This window comes from Dryobates pubescens, chromosome 14 (assembly GCF_014839835.1).
Source record: "Dryobates pubescens isolate bDryPub1 chromosome 14, bDryPub1.pri, whole genome shotgun sequence".
Taxonomy (NCBI): domain Eukaryota; kingdom Metazoa; phylum Chordata; class Aves; order Piciformes; family Picidae; genus Dryobates; species Dryobates pubescens.
Genome location: NC_071625.1, coordinates 3,419,322 through 3,436,853, shown reverse-complemented (window position 1 = coordinate 3,436,853; position 17,532 = coordinate 3,419,322). Strand labels below are relative to the sequence as shown.

General features: G+C 48.8%; 1 protein-coding gene across 1 annotated transcript; it reads left to right on the top strand.

Moving 5' to 3' along the window:
* The first annotated feature begins 719 nt into the window (after positions 1 to 719).
* On the top strand, positions 720 to 15,940 carry PABPC1 (poly(A) binding protein cytoplasmic 1). The gene is made up of 15 exons (XM_054167459.1): positions 720 to 1,467; positions 5,923 to 6,116; positions 6,203 to 6,318; positions 7,946 to 8,085; positions 9,136 to 9,230; positions 10,721 to 10,858; positions 10,946 to 11,041; positions 11,449 to 11,721; positions 11,892 to 11,985; positions 12,161 to 12,268; positions 13,067 to 13,218; positions 13,626 to 13,710; positions 13,888 to 14,018; positions 14,268 to 14,363; positions 15,496 to 15,940. The coding sequence occupies exons 1-14, from the start codon at positions 1,275 to 1,277 to the stop codon at positions 14,358 to 14,360; spliced, it is 1,908 nt and encodes a 635-aa protein (XP_054023434.1). The 5' UTR covers positions 720 to 1,274; the 3' UTR covers positions 14,361 to 14,363; positions 15,496 to 15,940.
* The last annotated feature ends 1,592 nt before the right edge of the window (positions 15,941 to 17,532 follow it).

Genomic DNA, 17,532 nt, shown 5'->3' with positions numbered 1-17,532 from the left:
AAGCGCGGCGGCTCCCGAGAGGCGGCGACAAGCCGCCACCGGAAGGACGAGCGCTCGCCTGCCGGGCAGGGAGCAGAGGAACACGAGCCCTGCTCGCCCGCCACGGGCAGGCGCGGCCCGGCTAACGCACGGCCCCCGTCACGCCGTCGCCTCCGGGCGGAAGCGTCACGTGCCTCGGCGCTCCGCCCCCTCCGGCGGAAGCGGCCCTGCGGCGCGTGCGCCGAGAGCCGGCGGGGAACAGCCCCTTCCGGCCGGCACGCGACCTTCCTTGCCCGCGCGCGCCCGCCCGCTCCCTGCACGGGCGGCCCGAGGGGCGCGGGGAGCGGTGCGCATGCGCACGGCTGCTGACACCCTCCACACGCACACACACATAGCGCCCGCCGCCGCCGGCCCGCTCGGTGCGCAGGCACCCCCTGACCCGGCCCCCTCCCCGCGGCGCCCCTCGGCCGCGCACATGTGCGCCGGCACGCGCGCCTGCGCCCTGCCGCCGGGCCCCGACGGCCCTCGTGACGTGAGCAGGCGCAAGCGCGCTCCCTCCCGGCGCTTTCCCCACGGCGGCCCCGGCGCATGCGCCAGAGCGGCTGCCTCCCTCGCTGGGCGCCGGCGCCGGGCGTCTCTCCGCCTCCCCCCGCGGCGGCGCCTGCGCTGTGCGCGCCGTCGGTGCGTGGCGTGCGGTGCGGTGGGGGCGGGTGGGGGCGGGGCGGGTATATATAGTGCGCGGCCGGGGCGGCGGCCTCCCCCTTGTCCCCCGGCCGCCGTCGGAGCTGTGTGCGCAGTGCGTGTGCTCCGGACACCCGGACACGCCGGCCCGGCCCCGCCGCACCATTTATTACTAAAAATATAAAAAAGACAAAAAAAATCAAAAAATCCTAAAAAATCTCTAAAAAAAACCCTTCCCTATTCCATCTTCCGACAACCTTCTGCAACCGGCCGGTTTGATAAAAAAATAACCCGGTGAAGCGAAGCCCCCGGACCCGGCGCAGCCGAGAGGAGACACAGAGCGAGCCTGACCCCCGCCGAGGCCAGCAGCAGCCGCCGCCGCCGCCACCTTCACCAGGCCCGGCACAGAGTGAGCCAGACCCCCTCCCACCGTTTCCACCCGCCGCCGCGCATCCGCCTCTCGCGGCCGTTAAGTTTCGAATCCGCCTCTGGAGTGCCCCCTTCCCCACGCCGACACCGCCGGTCCCTGCCTTCACGGACCGCCGGGCCGCCGCGGCCTCCTCGCCTCGTCAGCGCCCCCCCCTTGCCCTCCAGCGCCTGGAGACGGCGGCAGGATGAACCCCAGCGCCCCCAGCTACCCTATGGCCTCCCTCTACGTGGGGGACCTACACCCCGACGTGACGGAGGCCATGCTCTACGAGAAGTTCAGCCCTGCTGGGCCCATCCTTTCCATCCGCGTCTGCAGGGACATGATCACCCGCCGGTCGCTCGGCTACGCCTATGTCAACTTCCAGCAGCCCGCCGACGGTGAGTGGCCGGGGACTGGGCCGTGGGGAAGGGGTCGGGGATCGGCGGGCGAGGCAGCGAGGGGAGAGCTGGGGCGGCCGCCGGCACAGGAGCCATGTTTCTCCCCCGCCCCCACCTGGGCTCGGCGCCGCTTCCCCCCCCACCCCGCCCGCCCCGCATCCATTTTCCCGGCCCGGGCGTTCCTGGGGCCGGTGTTGGCGTTGCCGGGACGGGGCGAAGTTGTCGCCGCGCGGGGGGAAGTTGGCGGTGGGGCCGCTGCTGGCTGACACGCGGCCCGGGGCCGCCCGCGCCTCGTGGCGGGGAGCGGGGCGGGGTGGGGAGGCGCTTCCGCGCCCCGCCGCCGGGAACCGAAAGCCGGCGCAGGGCCCCGGCCATGGGAGAGGAAGGGCCCGGGCGCCCTCGCCGAAAGGGCCGAGGCCTGGCGGAGCTGCCCCGGGTGGCTGCGGCTCCCGGAGGCCGCGGGGAGGGGAGGGATTCGCCACAGGCCGGCACGTTGGTGCGCGGCCGCAGCAGGAATGCGAAATGAAGGCCGGCTTCGAGAACGCTCACAGTCATTAGCACCTTTTAATGACTGCGCAGGAGCTGGGTGTGTTTGAGTGAGTAAGAGGCCAAAAGAAGGAAGTGGGACGTACCGGCTTGGCTCGGGAGTTTCGCAGCCGTCCGGGCAAAGCGCAGGCCCGAGCACAATACCCTAAGGCACCATGGCAGGGCTGTCACGTGTGGGGAGGGGGTGAGCTTCCTTGGGCCTCCTTTGCCCGCTCTTCGTGCAGCAAGCTGTGCCCTGATCCATTTCTCTTGCCACTAAACTGCCTGACGCTGTATTTCTCTCCCAAGTTGTGTTTTATTAAACTTGCTTCACAGGACGAGTTGTTGCTTCTCTAAACTTGTGTCAGTAAAGAAACTTATCATGTACTTCTGGGCACGGTTTTCCTGAGTTTGGCATCCGGTTTTGTTCGTTTTGGGGTTGTTTCCATAGAAGAACTCAACACATTCTAACTTTCCTGGGGTATTATCAAAGGAGAAAAAAATGCTCCTGCCAACTAGAGCATACTTGATACGAAGTAAACTGCTTGTCGTTATAATGGCTTCAGTTTTGATGGTATGGAAGTGGGAGATGGGAATTACAAACTTTCCAAGCAATTAGATTGTGGCTTTCAAGACTGGCTTTGGTCTGTAGCCATATTCAGAACGGGCTTTGGTGTGCCTGTGACACCTGTATGTAAGTGGTAAAAGTTACTGCCCCCTCTGTTTAATAGGCTGGTGGCTCACCTGTGCTCAGCTATCTGCTGGAGAAGGCTTTCAGTTTATTCTGCCATTGCTTAGGATAAAATTATTTGAAGGCTTACTTTTGAGATCCTTTGCTTCCATTCAACACAAACCTACAGTTTACTCTCAAAGCCACCAAGAAAGGAAGGGATTAGCACCGTTTAGTGCTGTGGTTGGATGGGGTCAAAGCAGGAGCTGCAGAAGGTTAAGACGCTTCTCCTTAGGAATGTCAAAGCTCTGTAAGGGATAGCTTTGGCATTTTGTAGTTGAGCAACCAGTTCAACCCCACATTTTGTGACTTAGTTTGTAATTAGTCAAGTATGGGAACAAACACAGGTTTTTCACCTGAGAACATGCCTCTTATGAAAATGCTGCTGCTCCATATGTTGGGAGGATTTTCCAGACTGGGGGAGGAACATTTAGTGTGCTCTACACCTAGGCCAGTCCAGTTGGAAGTATTTCTGCTCTGTATCAAACTTCGCATCTGGCATGTATCTGGCAGCACTAGTTGAGATGCACTGAGATGAGGCTGCATTTGGTGTGCCTGGCAAGTGCCTAGAAAGCATTTACTGACTTTTTTTTTATAGATCATTCTATCCCTTTAGTGCAACCTTGAAATAGCTCTGGGGATGGATGGTTATTACTGTAACACTTTGTTTTGATTCTGAGCTAGCTGCCTTTTCTTTCTTTAGCCTAACTCTTAGCTACGTCTAGTGCTGTATTCTTGTTAGTAACAGCTAGAAACAACTAGCTCAGGCTTGGAGAGGCCTTGGAAGGTGTGTTTGTATGTGGAGGAAGGTGCTCAGAGCCCTTCCAAAAGCTGGTGAAGCCTGTGTGGGGCGTGCACACGCTTCACAGCCGTGACACTGCTGAGCTTTGAGTCATAGTCCAGCATGAAACTCAAGCAAGTCTTGTTTGAAATCACTAACCTAGAAATACTCTTGAGTAATCTGAAACTGCACTTCTCCCTTCAGATGCTTGAAATGTTTCCAGAGGTTTATTAATTTACAGCTGCTGCTTTGTGCCTTTGTAGCACAGTTTAGCAGCAAGCACGTTCAGGGTGCTTCGGAAATTGTTCTAAAGTGGAGTGTCCAGTCGCTCACAGCTGAAATGGGAACTGGTGACTCATTCAGTAAGAGCTCCAGCACAATCAGCAGAAGTACAGCAAGGGTAGGTGTGTCCACTTGGTAACAAGTTAACTACTGAGTGCAATTGCCTTTTGCTAACTAGCATGCAGCCTTTTGTGGCTGGAATGTAATGAAAATAAGCCAGTCTTACTAGTTATGAATTTTAATGAGAGTGGCTTGTACCTGGCTGGAGATGTTTCTAGCAATGATTGAAAATCCATTGTGGAATTAGAGTGTAGTGATGGTCAAGCAGAAATCCTTCATTTCCTTGTGCTCTGTGAGATGAGATGAAGATGATGAAAAGAACTGCCCTTGTCTGGGTGAATCACAAGCATTGATCCAAGATAGGTGCTCACCCTTAGCTGTGCGTGGTGGTGTATGGGGGCCGGCAGGGACCTGGCTGGAGGCAGACGTGTGGAAATGTGTCCAGGCATAGAAATTTGTGAGGAGTATCAGGATTATTCTAGAAGCAATTAGCACGAATTGGAAAAGCCTCTTTCCTAGTGAAGGAAGCCTTGTTGCTACTTCTGGAAATAATGAACTGTTTGTTGCTGGCACTTTTGCTGGTGCTGGCAGTAATAATTCTAATGACTTCCAGGGCAGTACCAAGGCATTTGGTGCTTCTGTTGTGGCCAGTCTGATACCACTGTCATGGGGTTTGGTTTTTTTTCCTTCTGTAATGTAAAAGATTTTCAATGCTTTTTAATGAGTGTCTCCTGTTTCATTTCTATTAAAGTTTGTGAAAGCTTTGTTACCGTACTTGAAAGACTGGCAACGCTTGCATTTTGTGGTGGCTGCAGCCTAAATCAATTCTTGACTTGATACTGCCATATGAATATGGTAATAGTATCAACAGCTGTACAACACAATGTTAGATGTCTCTCTCATTAACTTCTACAGATGTCTTTCTCAGATCAGGAAGGTGGTGTTCCAGCTGAACCAGAGGCTGGCTGCTCGTTTTCTTCAGCTACCATACCCAAACAACATAGATACAGATAAAACCAGCACACAACAAAAACACCAATTAAGGGTTTTCACAATGTGATTAGCCCTCAGTCCCCCTAAGAAAAGCCATTAACTGGCATGGTCCCTGTTCACATCATACTGCTCTGCTACATGCAACTTGCAGTGAAAAGAATTTGTACCAATGGGTGTGGGCTTCAGGTCTTCATATGGGGACTTCCTTCAGTGTTCTTCCAGACCTGCAGGAACAGTGATGAGCAGGAGCTAGTACAGGTGATAAATGTTTGCCACATTGGAGAAATGTTGCTGGTTCTTCTTAAACACCTTGGCTGACATAAAATATCAGATACCTTGTTGCTTTGAAAGGGCATTTGGAAACTTCCCACCGAAATGCACCGAGATCTTAAATTCAGGTTTTGAAGAGTTAGTTCTGGAGCTCTCCCCTGGAGTAACAAAATGTGGTTTATGTCACTTCATTTTGTGCTCTTAGTGGTTGCTCCTTCACTGCACTTTTGTGTGCTTCAGCACAAGTTTCTAATAGCTGCCTCAGGTTTTCAAAATCAAGTACGTGCTGAGTTTAAATCTCTTGGAACAGCCTGTTGCCTGCAAGTCCATCACACATCATCTTTGTCACTGAGGAGAGTTGTGAGAACCAGGCATGAACTGTACCTAGCAAATGAATGTTGTCAGCTGAGGGGTGTTGGTGTGTGGCAGTGGTTATGCTAATGTTTGCAAAAGGCCTCATACAGGCACAGCTTTTACTCCTAAAGGCATCTTTATTGGGGCAAGATGCATCCACGTGGCCCAACTTGTCTCCTGTGGGATAGGTTGTCACTCCCATTACTGGATACCTCTTCTCCATACTATCTTGTGGGATCCAGTCCTTTAGGCTGCTGGGGTTTCTGCAGCTCCTTCAGCTGACTTGCTAGGTGCAGCTTCTGCTGAGGAGCATTTTGCCAGTTCTACTTGCACAAAGCAGTGGGGTGTATTGTGCTGGGGGTTTAGGTGTGCAGCTCAGAGAGTCCTACTTGAGAAGCCCCTGGTGTGCTTGCTAAGATAGCTTGTGTGTTTCTTGCTGATCCCGCGGTGTGTTTTCCAGCTGAACGAGCTTTGGATACCATGAACTTCGACGTCATCAAGGGCAAGCCAGTGCGCATCATGTGGTCTCAGCGCGATCCATCTCTCCGCAAGAGTGGTGTAGGGAACATCTTCATCAAGAACCTGGACAAATCGATCGACAACAAAGCTTTGTACGACACCTTCTCTGCCTTTGGGAACATCCTGTCCTGCAAGGTCAGTGCGGAGCGGCGGTGCCGCACCGGCCCCCCGGCCGCGGTGCAGAGGGCCCAGGGGTGTTACAGCGAGGCTCTCTTTAACAGGTGGTGTGCGATGAGAACGGCTCCAAGGGCTATGGGTTTGTGCACTTTGAGACACAAGAAGCTGCAGAGCGAGCCATTGAGAAGATGAACGGCATGCTGCTGAACGACCGCAAAGTGTGAGTACCGCCTGCGCCCCGGCTGCCGGGCACAGCTGGCTGCAGCCCACCTAGGAGACACAGCTGCTTGGGCAGTGTTTAGAATGCATCCTGCCTGTTGTGAAGGCAGAGCGAGTTCAGAAAGGCTAGCAGTGGACTCTTAGGGAAAAAGCTGCTCTATTAGTTGTCTTACAGGCCAGTGCTGCAGGGAGGATTTGGGAGGCCCTCTGGGCTTCTGATCTTAACTGGTCTGAGGTAAAATGCAATGGACAGGGTACTCCAAATAATCCTTTGTAAGAGTTCTGAGGTAGGTACGCTGTTCCTTTCTTGGTTGAAACTGTAAACTCCAGAGTCGCTCAGTCCTGAAGAGCAGTCAGGTTATCCTGAGGCTTTTATATGCATGGCTGTTGACAGGCATATCTAGGAAACAGCAGCAAATGAAACTGCAGGAATGCTGTTCTGAGCATTGGCACTGTTCTGTGCTGTGGGAACAAAAGTTATTTAGCTGTTTGATTGGTGTTACCTAGGCTGGGGGAAGGGTGACTGTCCCTCAGCTATGCCTAAGGGATCATTGCAGTATTTGGTATAGCTGTAAAAGAAAACTCTGTACATACGTCAGAGGGCTTGGAAAAAGTAACAAATCAGTTTGAGCTTGCCATCATGGATTATTTTCACATGTAGAGGTGGGTTATCGAGCCACATACAGGGAGATGATGTTTTGAAGCTTTAATTTTCCTGCTTGTTCTGTGTTCAGCTGGCATGCTGTGGAGGTTTTTACTCAACTCCCATCTTTATACAACCTTGCTAAATTAATCCTTGTTTAATTTGAATCAGGTGTTACTCAAAGGTTAAGAAAGCATGGAGTTACTGTGTGCTACCTTACTGGATTTGTCAGATTTAGAACTATAAAGTTGGACAATATGAAAAAAATGGGAGAGCAAAAGTTTACTGCAGTCAGAAATCAACATTAGCCACGTCACATCTATACTAGAGCAGCTCCTTGGGTTGCAGAGTGTTGTGTTCAGCTTGTGTTCTTTCTCTGATGGTGTGAACCCACCTTGGGTGTTCCCAGCTCAGTTGCAGTGGGACTTCTCACTCAAAAGCAAGTTAACTATTTATTTTCCTATGCTTATTTAAGGAAAGAAGCCAACCCAACAAACAAATCAAAAAAAGCCTCAAGCCCACAGTTAAAAAACCCAACAAAATAACAAAAAAACCCAAACCCACAAAAACCCCTTGGATAAGCTGGAAGGAGTGTGAGAGTGGGGAGGGGAGCATTTATATATCCCTTGCTGAGCTGGAGAACGGTAGCTGCCCCCAGGTTGTCAGAATGGCAGGAGGATTGTGCTGATATCCAGAGCTTCTCTTTAGCCATTCTACCTAAAGCTCTCCCATTGCTCAGCTCCTGTTGTGGAAGGTTGTTTGGTCTGGGTGAAGAGTCTCAGCAGTGGGGACAGCATGGTGCTGGTAGCTGTGGCAGGCACAGAAGTGGAGCAAAGGACACCGACGCTCATTTTTCAGTGGAGTTCCATTGTAAAGATTTATCTGAGGAATTTCATGAGTGATATGAACAGTGAGACTGGTTAAGTAAAATGTTCTCCTTGACAGACTTGCTTCAATCTACCCTGTTTTGTCTTCCTGCAATTAGGTTTGTTGGAAGGTTCAAATCCCGCAAGGAACGCGAGGCAGAGCTTGGAGCCAGAGCAAAGGAATTCACCAATGTTTACATCAAGAATTTTGGAGAAGACATGGATGATGAGAGACTTAAGGAACTCTTTGGCAAGTTTGGTAATGTCTTAAACTCTAAGTTTATATAAACATGAGTGAACTTCAGGGTCCTTCTTGTATCTTACCTGTGCAGTGCCTTACAACAGAAGGCTTCAGCTGGCTGGCTGGTGTTGATTTAAAGATTAAAGCTGTACTGAAAAGCTGGTTCTTAATTCCAGTGTCATATCCAGAGGGCAGTGACATCCACTCCAGAATTTAAAGAGGACAGGCAGCAGATGTAATCCTGCCAGCAGAACTCTTACCAATAATGGGTCCAAACAGTCTTTTGAGTGGGTTTTGCACATGTTTTAAAGTTGCAAATGGAAGTGTTTCAGGCTGATGTTAAGAATTCACTACAGGATACATGACAAATGAGTTTGCAACTGCTTTGATGACCTGCAGACCTCTCCTTACATCTCTGCTTTCATTGTCCAGTTGCACTATTGAGCAAATACAAAATTACAGGGAACCTCTCCAGGGAAGCTGTTGTGCACAGAGCAGAATTCCAGCAGGCAGATGACTGTGCCCCATTAAAAGTATGGGATGTGTCACCATCCAAACAGGAAATGGCAAACTCCTTCATCTAGTTTGTAGGGCACAGTCCCTTCCAACCCCTGACATGCTGTGACTGATTTCCAGCCTCAGCTGTTTTGTTGTTTTCTTTCCTGCGTGCTTTTGTTGTTCTCCAGTGGATATGGTGTAAAGCAAGACAAAGGCTCATGTATGAGATACTCTATAGCAGTCTCTAAGCACCATTTACCAGAAATTGCTTTCCAGTGCTGGGGTCTGTGGTTGAAGCACTAACAAATGCAGCTGGTAATACCTCTCTCAGCTGAGGCTGGGAACTGCTGCCTTTGAGAGGTGGCTTGGTAGGCTTAGCAGTAATGGCTGAAGCGGAGCATCAGAGCAAACTGTCAGTTTTATATTAATGGGTCAGGTTTGCTAGATACTTCATTGATGCAGCAGTGCTTTGTAATGCAGATGAAACAATCTCAGTGTTAAGTGTTGTGAACAGGATGTTCCCAATGTACTCTGTATACTAAGCATTAGCATTTAATTCTCTTTCCATAGGTCCTGCCCTAAGTGTGAAAGTTATGACCGACGAGAGTGGAAAATCCAAAGGCTTTGGCTTTGTTAGCTTTGAAAGACATGAAGATGCCCAAAAAGTAAGAATTTGGATTTCATTATAAGAATTCTGTAACTGAGACCCAAATAATCTGTTTCATTGAGTGGTTTTAAATCTTGTCCATTCGTTCAGAGTTTTTCAATTGGTCAGGGACACTGCACCAACAGGTGTCTGCTTCCTGAATGATTTGGCATAGTTTCTGTCATTCAGAATGCTTGCTTAGAAGCTCCTGTCAGTTGATTTGAGGAGCTTCTTCAGTCAAGACACTGCAGAGCTGGAACTGGTGTAAAACCAGGGAATCCTGAATCATTTAATAACCTGTGGTAGTTAGGCTTAAAGGTTTGGGTGAGATTTGGACTCGCTCGTGCTGGGCGACATGCAAGCACAGTACATTATTACAGCTCTGCAGAACCCAGATGAATCACTGAATCCAGTGTGGTTGCACAAAACATTTGTGCAGGACAGAAGGGATTGTGTTTTCAAACTTCAGCACTGCAAAGTCAGCAGGAAGGTTGTTGGGTTTATGGAGCATGTTTGGCACAGCTGTAAGAAAATGTCGGTTTTACTCTGAAGAGTATCTTTGGAAGATACTTTGAATTCATGCCTACAGCATGCCAGCCTGCTGCATAACTTCAGCCTTTGTCAGCTGGCTGCTTTGAGGAAGCAGTTGGCTGTGGCAGTAGGGGGCATAGCATCAGGAGGAAAACACACAGAACAAATCAAGGCAACGAATGAAGTTTGCTTTCAAAAGGCCTGTTTGTGGTTTGTCAGTACTGCAAGTACACAAGCAAGAGATTAGCACGAAGCCTGTCTTGTATCTGCATTGTTCAGTCTTGCACACGCTCACTGATGAGTTGTTCCTCTTGCAGTAGTTAGAATACCAGGTTGGGTGTTCAAAATAACATAAAATTCTAATATCTCAGCAAATGTGTTTAATGGCTTTGATCAGGAAAATACACAATGAAGTGGTGAGTTCTGGGTTTAAATGAATTGAATATATCTGCGCCAGAGTTTCACATCTTAGTGGTTGTACCTCCAACAGCATAAAGGGAAAAAAGTTCACATTTTCTTGAAGTGTTTCCTTCATGAAGATTTTAAAAGGCCAAATATGCCAACTTTGGCTTAACACAGGAGAAACTCTGACAGGACAGTTTCAGATGTTACTTTACAAAACTGAAGTCATGTGAATGAGTGAGAGCTCTTCAGCTTCCTTGGTGTTCTTTTCTCTGCCTTTAGCAAGGTCAGGCTGGAAAAGTAGTTCCTCATTCTGTGACTTGCTGATTGGTTTGGGGTTTTTTGCCCCACTTCCTACAATAAAAGTTTCTTCACTGCTTGTGACTTTTCCTTACCCGCACAGAAGCACACTCAAAGCAGGCAAGGGGGAAGCTTTGGGGTGTTTAATCTCAGCTAGATGGATTGGCTCTCCTTCTGGAGTCCTGATGTCACTGTATCTTTAAATTACCTTTTGGGTTTGTATGCCTGAACACCCTGGAATACAAAACACTGCTAACCTCTTGTTCATTAATGAAGGCTGTGGATGAGATGAATGGGAAGGAGCTCAACGGGAAACAAATCTACGTTGGCCGTGCTCAGAAAAAGGTGGAAAGGCAGACGGAGCTGAAGCGCAAGTTCGAGCAGATGAAGCAGGACAGGATCACCAGATACCAGGTGCAGTTTCAGTGCAAGAGGGCTTACTGATTCTTTCTGTATTTACAATGGCCATTTGCTTTCTAAAATCACTTGCCTTTTTTGTAGGGGGTCAACCTTTATGTGAAAAACCTGGATGATGGCATTGATGATGAGCGTCTGCGGAAAGAGTTCTCCCCATTTGGAACAATCACCAGTGCAAAGGTACGGCCTGGAGCTTGTGCTTGTTCCTCTGAAAGTGGACAGGGAAGGGGCATTTATTTCATGGACTAACAGGTGTGACCCACTCACTCAACCACTGCTGCGTACCTGGGTATGTGCCTACTGGACGATTGTCCATCTCAGGCTAAACTGTGATCACTCTTTCTTGAAATAAGCTGAGTGCTGATACTAGTGAGAGGAAAATGGCATCTTTGCAGGGCAGTAATGTGCTCATCACTGGCATTTTCACCTGCATTCAGAAAACAGCTATCAATCAGTGATATTCCATGTTATAAATCAATTCAGAAAAGAAACCTGTGGTGTCACTTGCAGCAGGCTGCCAAAAGAAACTCGTGTGGGTCTAGCAGATAGGGCATTCTTTGTTGTAAAGGTCCGCTTTGTGTTGACAGGTCATGATGGAAGGTGGCCGCAGCAAAGGGTTCGGATTCGTGTGCTTTTCATCACCAGAGGAAGCCACCAAAGCTGTCACAGAAATGAATGGTAGAATTGTGGCTACTAAACCATTATATGTAGCTCTAGCCCAGCGTAAAGAAGAGCGCCAAGCTCACCTCACCAACCAGTATATGCAGAGAATGGCAACTGTGAGAGCAGTACCTAACCCTGTCATCAATCCCTACCAGCCAGCACCTCCTTCAGGTTACTTCATGGCAGCTATCCCACAGGTAGGTGTAGAGATGAGGAGCAGAACTGTGCTGTGTGAAAATCCGGTCAGACTGAACGGTAAATACAGTAACTGGCACGTGCCCAGCATTTCAGCAGTCTGATTTCATAGCAAAAGCTGAGTGCTGAGTGTGCCCTCCAAAGCTAAGTGCCACACTGTGTTTTGTGACAGACTCAGAACCGTGCTGCATACTATCCCACCAACCAGCTTGCCCAGCTTGCCAGACCTAGTCCTCGCTGGACTGCTCAGGGTGCCAGACCTCATCGTAAGTCCTCTCCTTCCTGCTCCCAGTGGTTGCCGTCAGCTCCAGAGCTTTGTCTTGTGCACTTTTGATGTGATATCCGTGTCTGTCTTGTGTCACGTTGGTGGTGTCACTTCTGGACTCTTACCCAGTGGCTGTTCCACCATGTGACTTTTTTTGTGCTTTCTGTCCAACACAGCATTCCAGAACATGCCTGGTGCTATCCGCCCAGCAGCACCCAGACCACCCTTCAGTACCATGAGACCAGCTTCACAAGTCCCACGAGTTATGTCTACACAACGTGTTGGTGAGTTCCCTTTATGCAAACTGAAGTATTAGACTTTGGGGTCTAATACTGCTGATTCCAAGTGGGCTCTGAAAAGCATTTAAGTTCAACGTGGCATGTGGTAACACTTCCCTCCTTTTCAGGCTCCTACTAAATGAGTGAGCTAGTATCACCTTCTAGTAGCTGTTGTAAACACTGGCCCAGCAGTGATTGCTGCTGCAGCGCCATTTCTTCAGCATGAGCCTTTTTTCACCTGTAGTATGCATTTTAATACTACCTCAGGATTGTTACTGGCAGCTGCTGCCAGCCCTACACATTCCTGAGCAACTTGTGATACCAAGATGAGAGAATTTTAGCTCTCACTATTTTGTCATGGAATAGTGGGAGCCAGTGTCAGGTATGAGAGTCTGCACATCCCTGAGAGAACCAGATCTGCTTGCCGTGCACTCTGCATTCTCTGGCTGTGGCAGGCAGCAGTATTTGTAGCTATCTCCTTCATGAAAATACCTGTTTCAGGGCACCTGTTGATGTGCTCAGGAAATAGTGATGTTTGAAGTTAGAGTTTAAGGAATGCTCAGCCAAGGTGGTTGTTTGCTCACATCATTTCAGTAGCATGTAAAGCCAGTTAATGAGTGAAGTGACTGGGAGGCGACACCCAGCAGATGTCAGGGGTGGACCCTTCAGCTGTGAGCAGTGTTGTGACAGCTGACAGTGCTACTGAGAGGCATCTGTAACTCCCCCACTGGGTGTCCCCCGGGGCTGGTTGCTGGCTTTTGGTACCTGGTGCACACTAACTGCAACGCTGCCCTGTGCTTGCAGCCAATACATCGACGCAGACCATGGGCCCGCGCCCCGCAGCAGCAGCCACTGCCGCCACTCCTGTCCGCACAGTCCCGCAGTACAAATACGCCGCGGGCGTCCGCAACCCTCAGCAGCACCTCAACACACAGCCACAGGTTGCCATGCAGCAGGTGAGTCCTGACAGCAGCAGCCCTCTGCTTTTGCAGAGGAAGCTGCCGGAGGGGGCAACTTAGCCTTAGAAGTTGTCTTTGTTAGTGTAGAATTCAGGCTCTGCACTGTGGCAGCAGAGCCTTGAGGGGGTTAAGTACACCTCCAAGTTCACATGTGATCCTGTGTTGCTTCGTGTTTTCTAGCTGCTTGATACCTTAGCCTGAGCTCTTGTTCTGTGTGTTCCACAACAGGGCAGTTGATGCTAACCTCCAGCTGTAACCAGCACTGTTTGATTACAGTAGTTGTAATTTCCCCTCCGTTCCTGACAGTGCAGGCAGTGTTCATGCTGAGCTGTGGAGCGTTGGGTATTTGAAGATGCACCTAATTGTGAACTAGACTTTAACTTTGAAATGGTGTTCATTTACAGCCTGCTGTCCATGTGCAAGGCCAGGAACCCTTGACTGCTTCCATGTTGGCTTCTGCCCCTCCACAAGAGCAAAAGCAGATGTTAGGTATGTACACGACACCTTTCTCCACGCCTTGTAGCAGGACAGTTGCTGTACTCTTCTATCAGTCTTCAAGTGCCGAACGAATGGCTGCAGCAGTAGAATAAGCTGCTTGTTTGCCCTTAAATCCTAGGCTGTGTTTGTCAGATGAGATGTGTCAGTGATGATCTTTCTTCTCTGCAGGCGAACGTCTCTTTCCTCTCATCCAAAGCATGCACCCCACTCTGGCGGGTAAGATCACTGGGATGCTGCTGGAGATTGACAACTCTGAACTCCTCCACATGCTCGAGTCTCCTGAGTCTCTTCGTTCGAAGGTGGGTGTGCTCCGCAGCGAAGTCCACACTGATTGAACAGGGGTCTGGTGGCACAGTGGAGCTGCAGCAATGCAGCGCTGGCCCAGGGCAAGAGGGTGCAGTGACTTGGATTGGCACCAACTGGCACTGCAATGTTGTCCTTGTACCAGAGCAGGTATTGTTTGTGTGCAGCATTTAAACTGGTTGGTGGACTTGAACATGCAGAAACTGCACACTTCTCCCTACTGAGTGGTCTTTTTCACTTCACAGGTTGATGAAGCTGTAGCCGTACTACAAGCCCACCAAGCTAAAGAGGCTGCTCAAAAGGCAGTTAATAACCCCACTGGGGTTCCAAGTGTTTAATAAGTAAGTTCTGAACAGTGTGCTTTGATGGGATGGGGTAATAGAGCTTAGGCCATGGCAGTAGTGTTGCTGCCAGGCCTGGTAGCATCTACAGTCACAGCTGCAAACACATTTTGTGCTCAGGCCTGTAGCTCTTGGATAGAAAATGCTGCTGGCATTTTGACTTGCACATTTAGCTGGCATTAAAGCACTGCTCCTAGCAGCAAATGTAGCTGCAGGTACAGGCACATGTGCAAAATGGGCAGTGGTGTCAAATGGTCCTGTTGGGTCTGTTGGAGAGGAACTTGTGGTGTAAGCTTAGAACAGTGGGGTTTTGTAGACTATCATTTGGATATGAGTGCCAGAGTACAGAATGACACAGTAATTAAAAGTTAAACTGCATAGTGTCTTTTAATATCAATTAAAATACTGCTTTTCTTTATTGCCTTCTGTGGGGTTAATTAAATCTGCATGACAGAGGCAAAAGGTGATGCTTGTACAGCTGTGAAAGGGGGGAAATGTTGTGATGTTGAGGATATGCAGTCCAGTTAGGTTTTGCCTATGAACTTCCTTTCCACATCTGTAGCTGTCAGTTGAAAGCTGCCTGCTTTCACATTAGATTACTTAACACCTTCTTTTTTCTTGGTCATTTCATTTCTGAACCTTACTTTTTGGAGACAGAATTGGAGTTGTTTTTTCCACAGTTCATTCTTTGTAATGCTTCTTGTTTGTTTATTGGTAGTGATACTTTCACACTGAGATAAGTGCTGGATAAGTTGTCAGTCCTGAACTAAGACACTCAGACTTTGAGACCATTACTCTGTGTGCTCCATGATGGTTTAGTCTTGGTGCACTGGCCTTGAGCAGAGGTGGCCTGCCCTCGAGTTAGCTGCAGTAGCAAATGACCCACTGTGCACAGCTGTTGTCAGTGCTGTGCAGGGTGCTGCTAAGCTCCAGAGTCAGTTTTGGCTTGCCAGCTGTCACAGACTTGGGATGCTTGCATGTCTCTACAAAGCTAGGGTACCTCTGGTACTGCTTGTGAAGAGCTTTGGTTGGCCCAAGTGCTGCAGGGCTAACTGGGGGGGGGGAGGAGGCCTGTCAGAAGAGAAGGTGCTGCTTTGATTTCCCAGCCTAACACCCCTGTTGTTGTTTGCAGAAAGATCCGGGACTACAACCCTAGAACTTCGCTTCACCGAAGAAAAAAACAATTTAAACATGGAAAAAATATTAAATATTGAGAAAAAAACATTGCAAAAATATAAAAGAAATAAAAAAAGGAAAGGAAACTTTGAAGCTTATGTACAGAGCAACGCCGGGGCTAGTAAAAGAAGTGCTAGTCCTTGATTACTTATTGATTTAAAATGACAAAAAAATAGTAAAAAATTAAAAAAGACAAATTAATGTTTTATAAACCCGGGGGAAAAGAATTTTCAGCACAGTACAAAAAATTTAAAGCATTCCTTTCTTTAATTTTGTAATTCTTTACTGTGGAAAAAGCTCAGAATATCACCACTGTTTTAGTTGACAGTGGGAATTGATAGCTGAGCAAAGAACCGTAATTTGGATTATAAAATTCTTGGTTTAATAAAAATTCCTTAAACACTGCTTCAGTTGTGTGCTGCTTGCCTGTGTCCACTGCACCTGCCACGAGGCTGGGGTTTGGAAGGCCAGGTCAGGATCCCCATGTCGAGTGCCTCAGCAGTTTGAGAGATTAGCCTACATTCAGCCACCTGTTGCAGACAACAGGAACTTGGGCAGTAAATCAGAACAGCAAGGGCTGTATCTGGGGTTTAAATTCTTAGTGGCATGGTGTCTGAGCTCCTCTCGTTGTCTTAATTAGGAGCAGACCTTGAAGCACCCTACCTTGATGAGCAGTAAGAACTGTTACTGTCAAAGGTTTGTGTGCTGGACTCGTGTAACACACTGACATCACATCTGACTGCCTGCACAGGTTTGGGTGGAAGAAGCTCTCTCTGCATAGGCCTCTGGCCAGGTTTGCAGGTGGCAAAGGAACCCTGAGATGGAGGCTGAGTCATCTGGGCAGAGGTAAATGAGCAAGGATTGTCTGCAGCAGTTGCAAAATTCCATTACTGTGCACATGAACACAAAGTATTCCTAAATCAGGAATGGTGCAGATTCAGATGGGAGTGTGCTTGAAATTGAATAGCCACTAACCCAAATATCTACTTGCACAGTAAGAAGCCTGCTGTGGACAGGACTGCTATACCCTCTGAGTCAGGTATTTCCAGTGCTGTGTTCCCTAACAAGTGGCTGGCTGCTGTTAGCTTTTTCTTTTCCTTCTATTAGAGACCAACTGGTTTAATTCTAGCTTTGCTGCCTTTGGGGTTTTTCAATGTACTGAACAACTGTGTAAGTCTCAGCTAGCTCCTGGGTTAACTCAATTACTGAATTCTTCCCAAGAATAGTTCAGGGTGCTTTAAATCAACAGACTTGAGACAGAAATCTGGAATGAGAAGCTGTGGCTTATTAATTACCATTCACTTCAAAGGTCTTGTTAGTAACTCCCAGTTGTGATGTGTCACAGCTCTGCATGCAGCAGGCTCAGCAAAATTTGGTGTGGTTTGTATCAGACTTGGGAGGGGGGAATCAGTTTGCTGGCTCCAGGAATCTACTTGCAAAAGGTGACATTCCTGATTCATCCTCATATTTGACTTGTTTAAAACACAAAATTTGAGTGGGGGGTGCCTTCTGAAGATCAGTTGCTGCTTGATCTAAGTCTGCTCTAGGGCACAGTACCATAGCAATAGTCCTGTCTTCACCTGGGGCTGCTAGGACCCTCAGTTCAGCTTGCGTGTTACTACAAAGCAATCAAGCAAACCACCAGTGGCAGCAAAAGTGAGAGGAGAGCCTAGCACGAGCTGTGTATTTGCTACAGGACCTTGAGGGTAGCAGTTTTGCAGGATTAAAACCATTAAGTGCATAATTGAGCTAACCTAAATGCATGATCAAGAGAAACAGTAACAAGCTTTTGTTGTAAGCCAGACTTTCACTAAGTTGGATACATTCGAAGCCCATCTACAGTTAGGTTACCCTACAGCTGCTGCTCTGCTTTCTGTTGCCCTTCAAGGGAGTGCTTTCTGAAGACTTGCAGAATGAGAGCCATTTCCTACTCAGTTTAGCCCATAACTGGCCCTGTAAGGTGTTTCATCAAAACTGATCATGGAGGGGGAGA

Coding starts and splice junctions, on each gene's coding strand:
- PABPC1 (XM_054167459.1), top strand. CDS start 1,275: ATGAACCCCAGCGCCCCCAGCTACCCTATGGCCTCCCTCTACGTGGGG. Junction 6,117..6,202: donor GGAACATCCTGTCCTGCAAG/GTCAGTGCGGAG, acceptor TCTCTTTAACAG/GTGGTGTGCGATGAGAACGG. Junction 14,019..14,267: donor CTGAGTCTCTTCGTTCGAAG/GTGGGTGTGCTC, acceptor TTCACTTCACAG/GTTGATGAAGCTGTAGCCGT.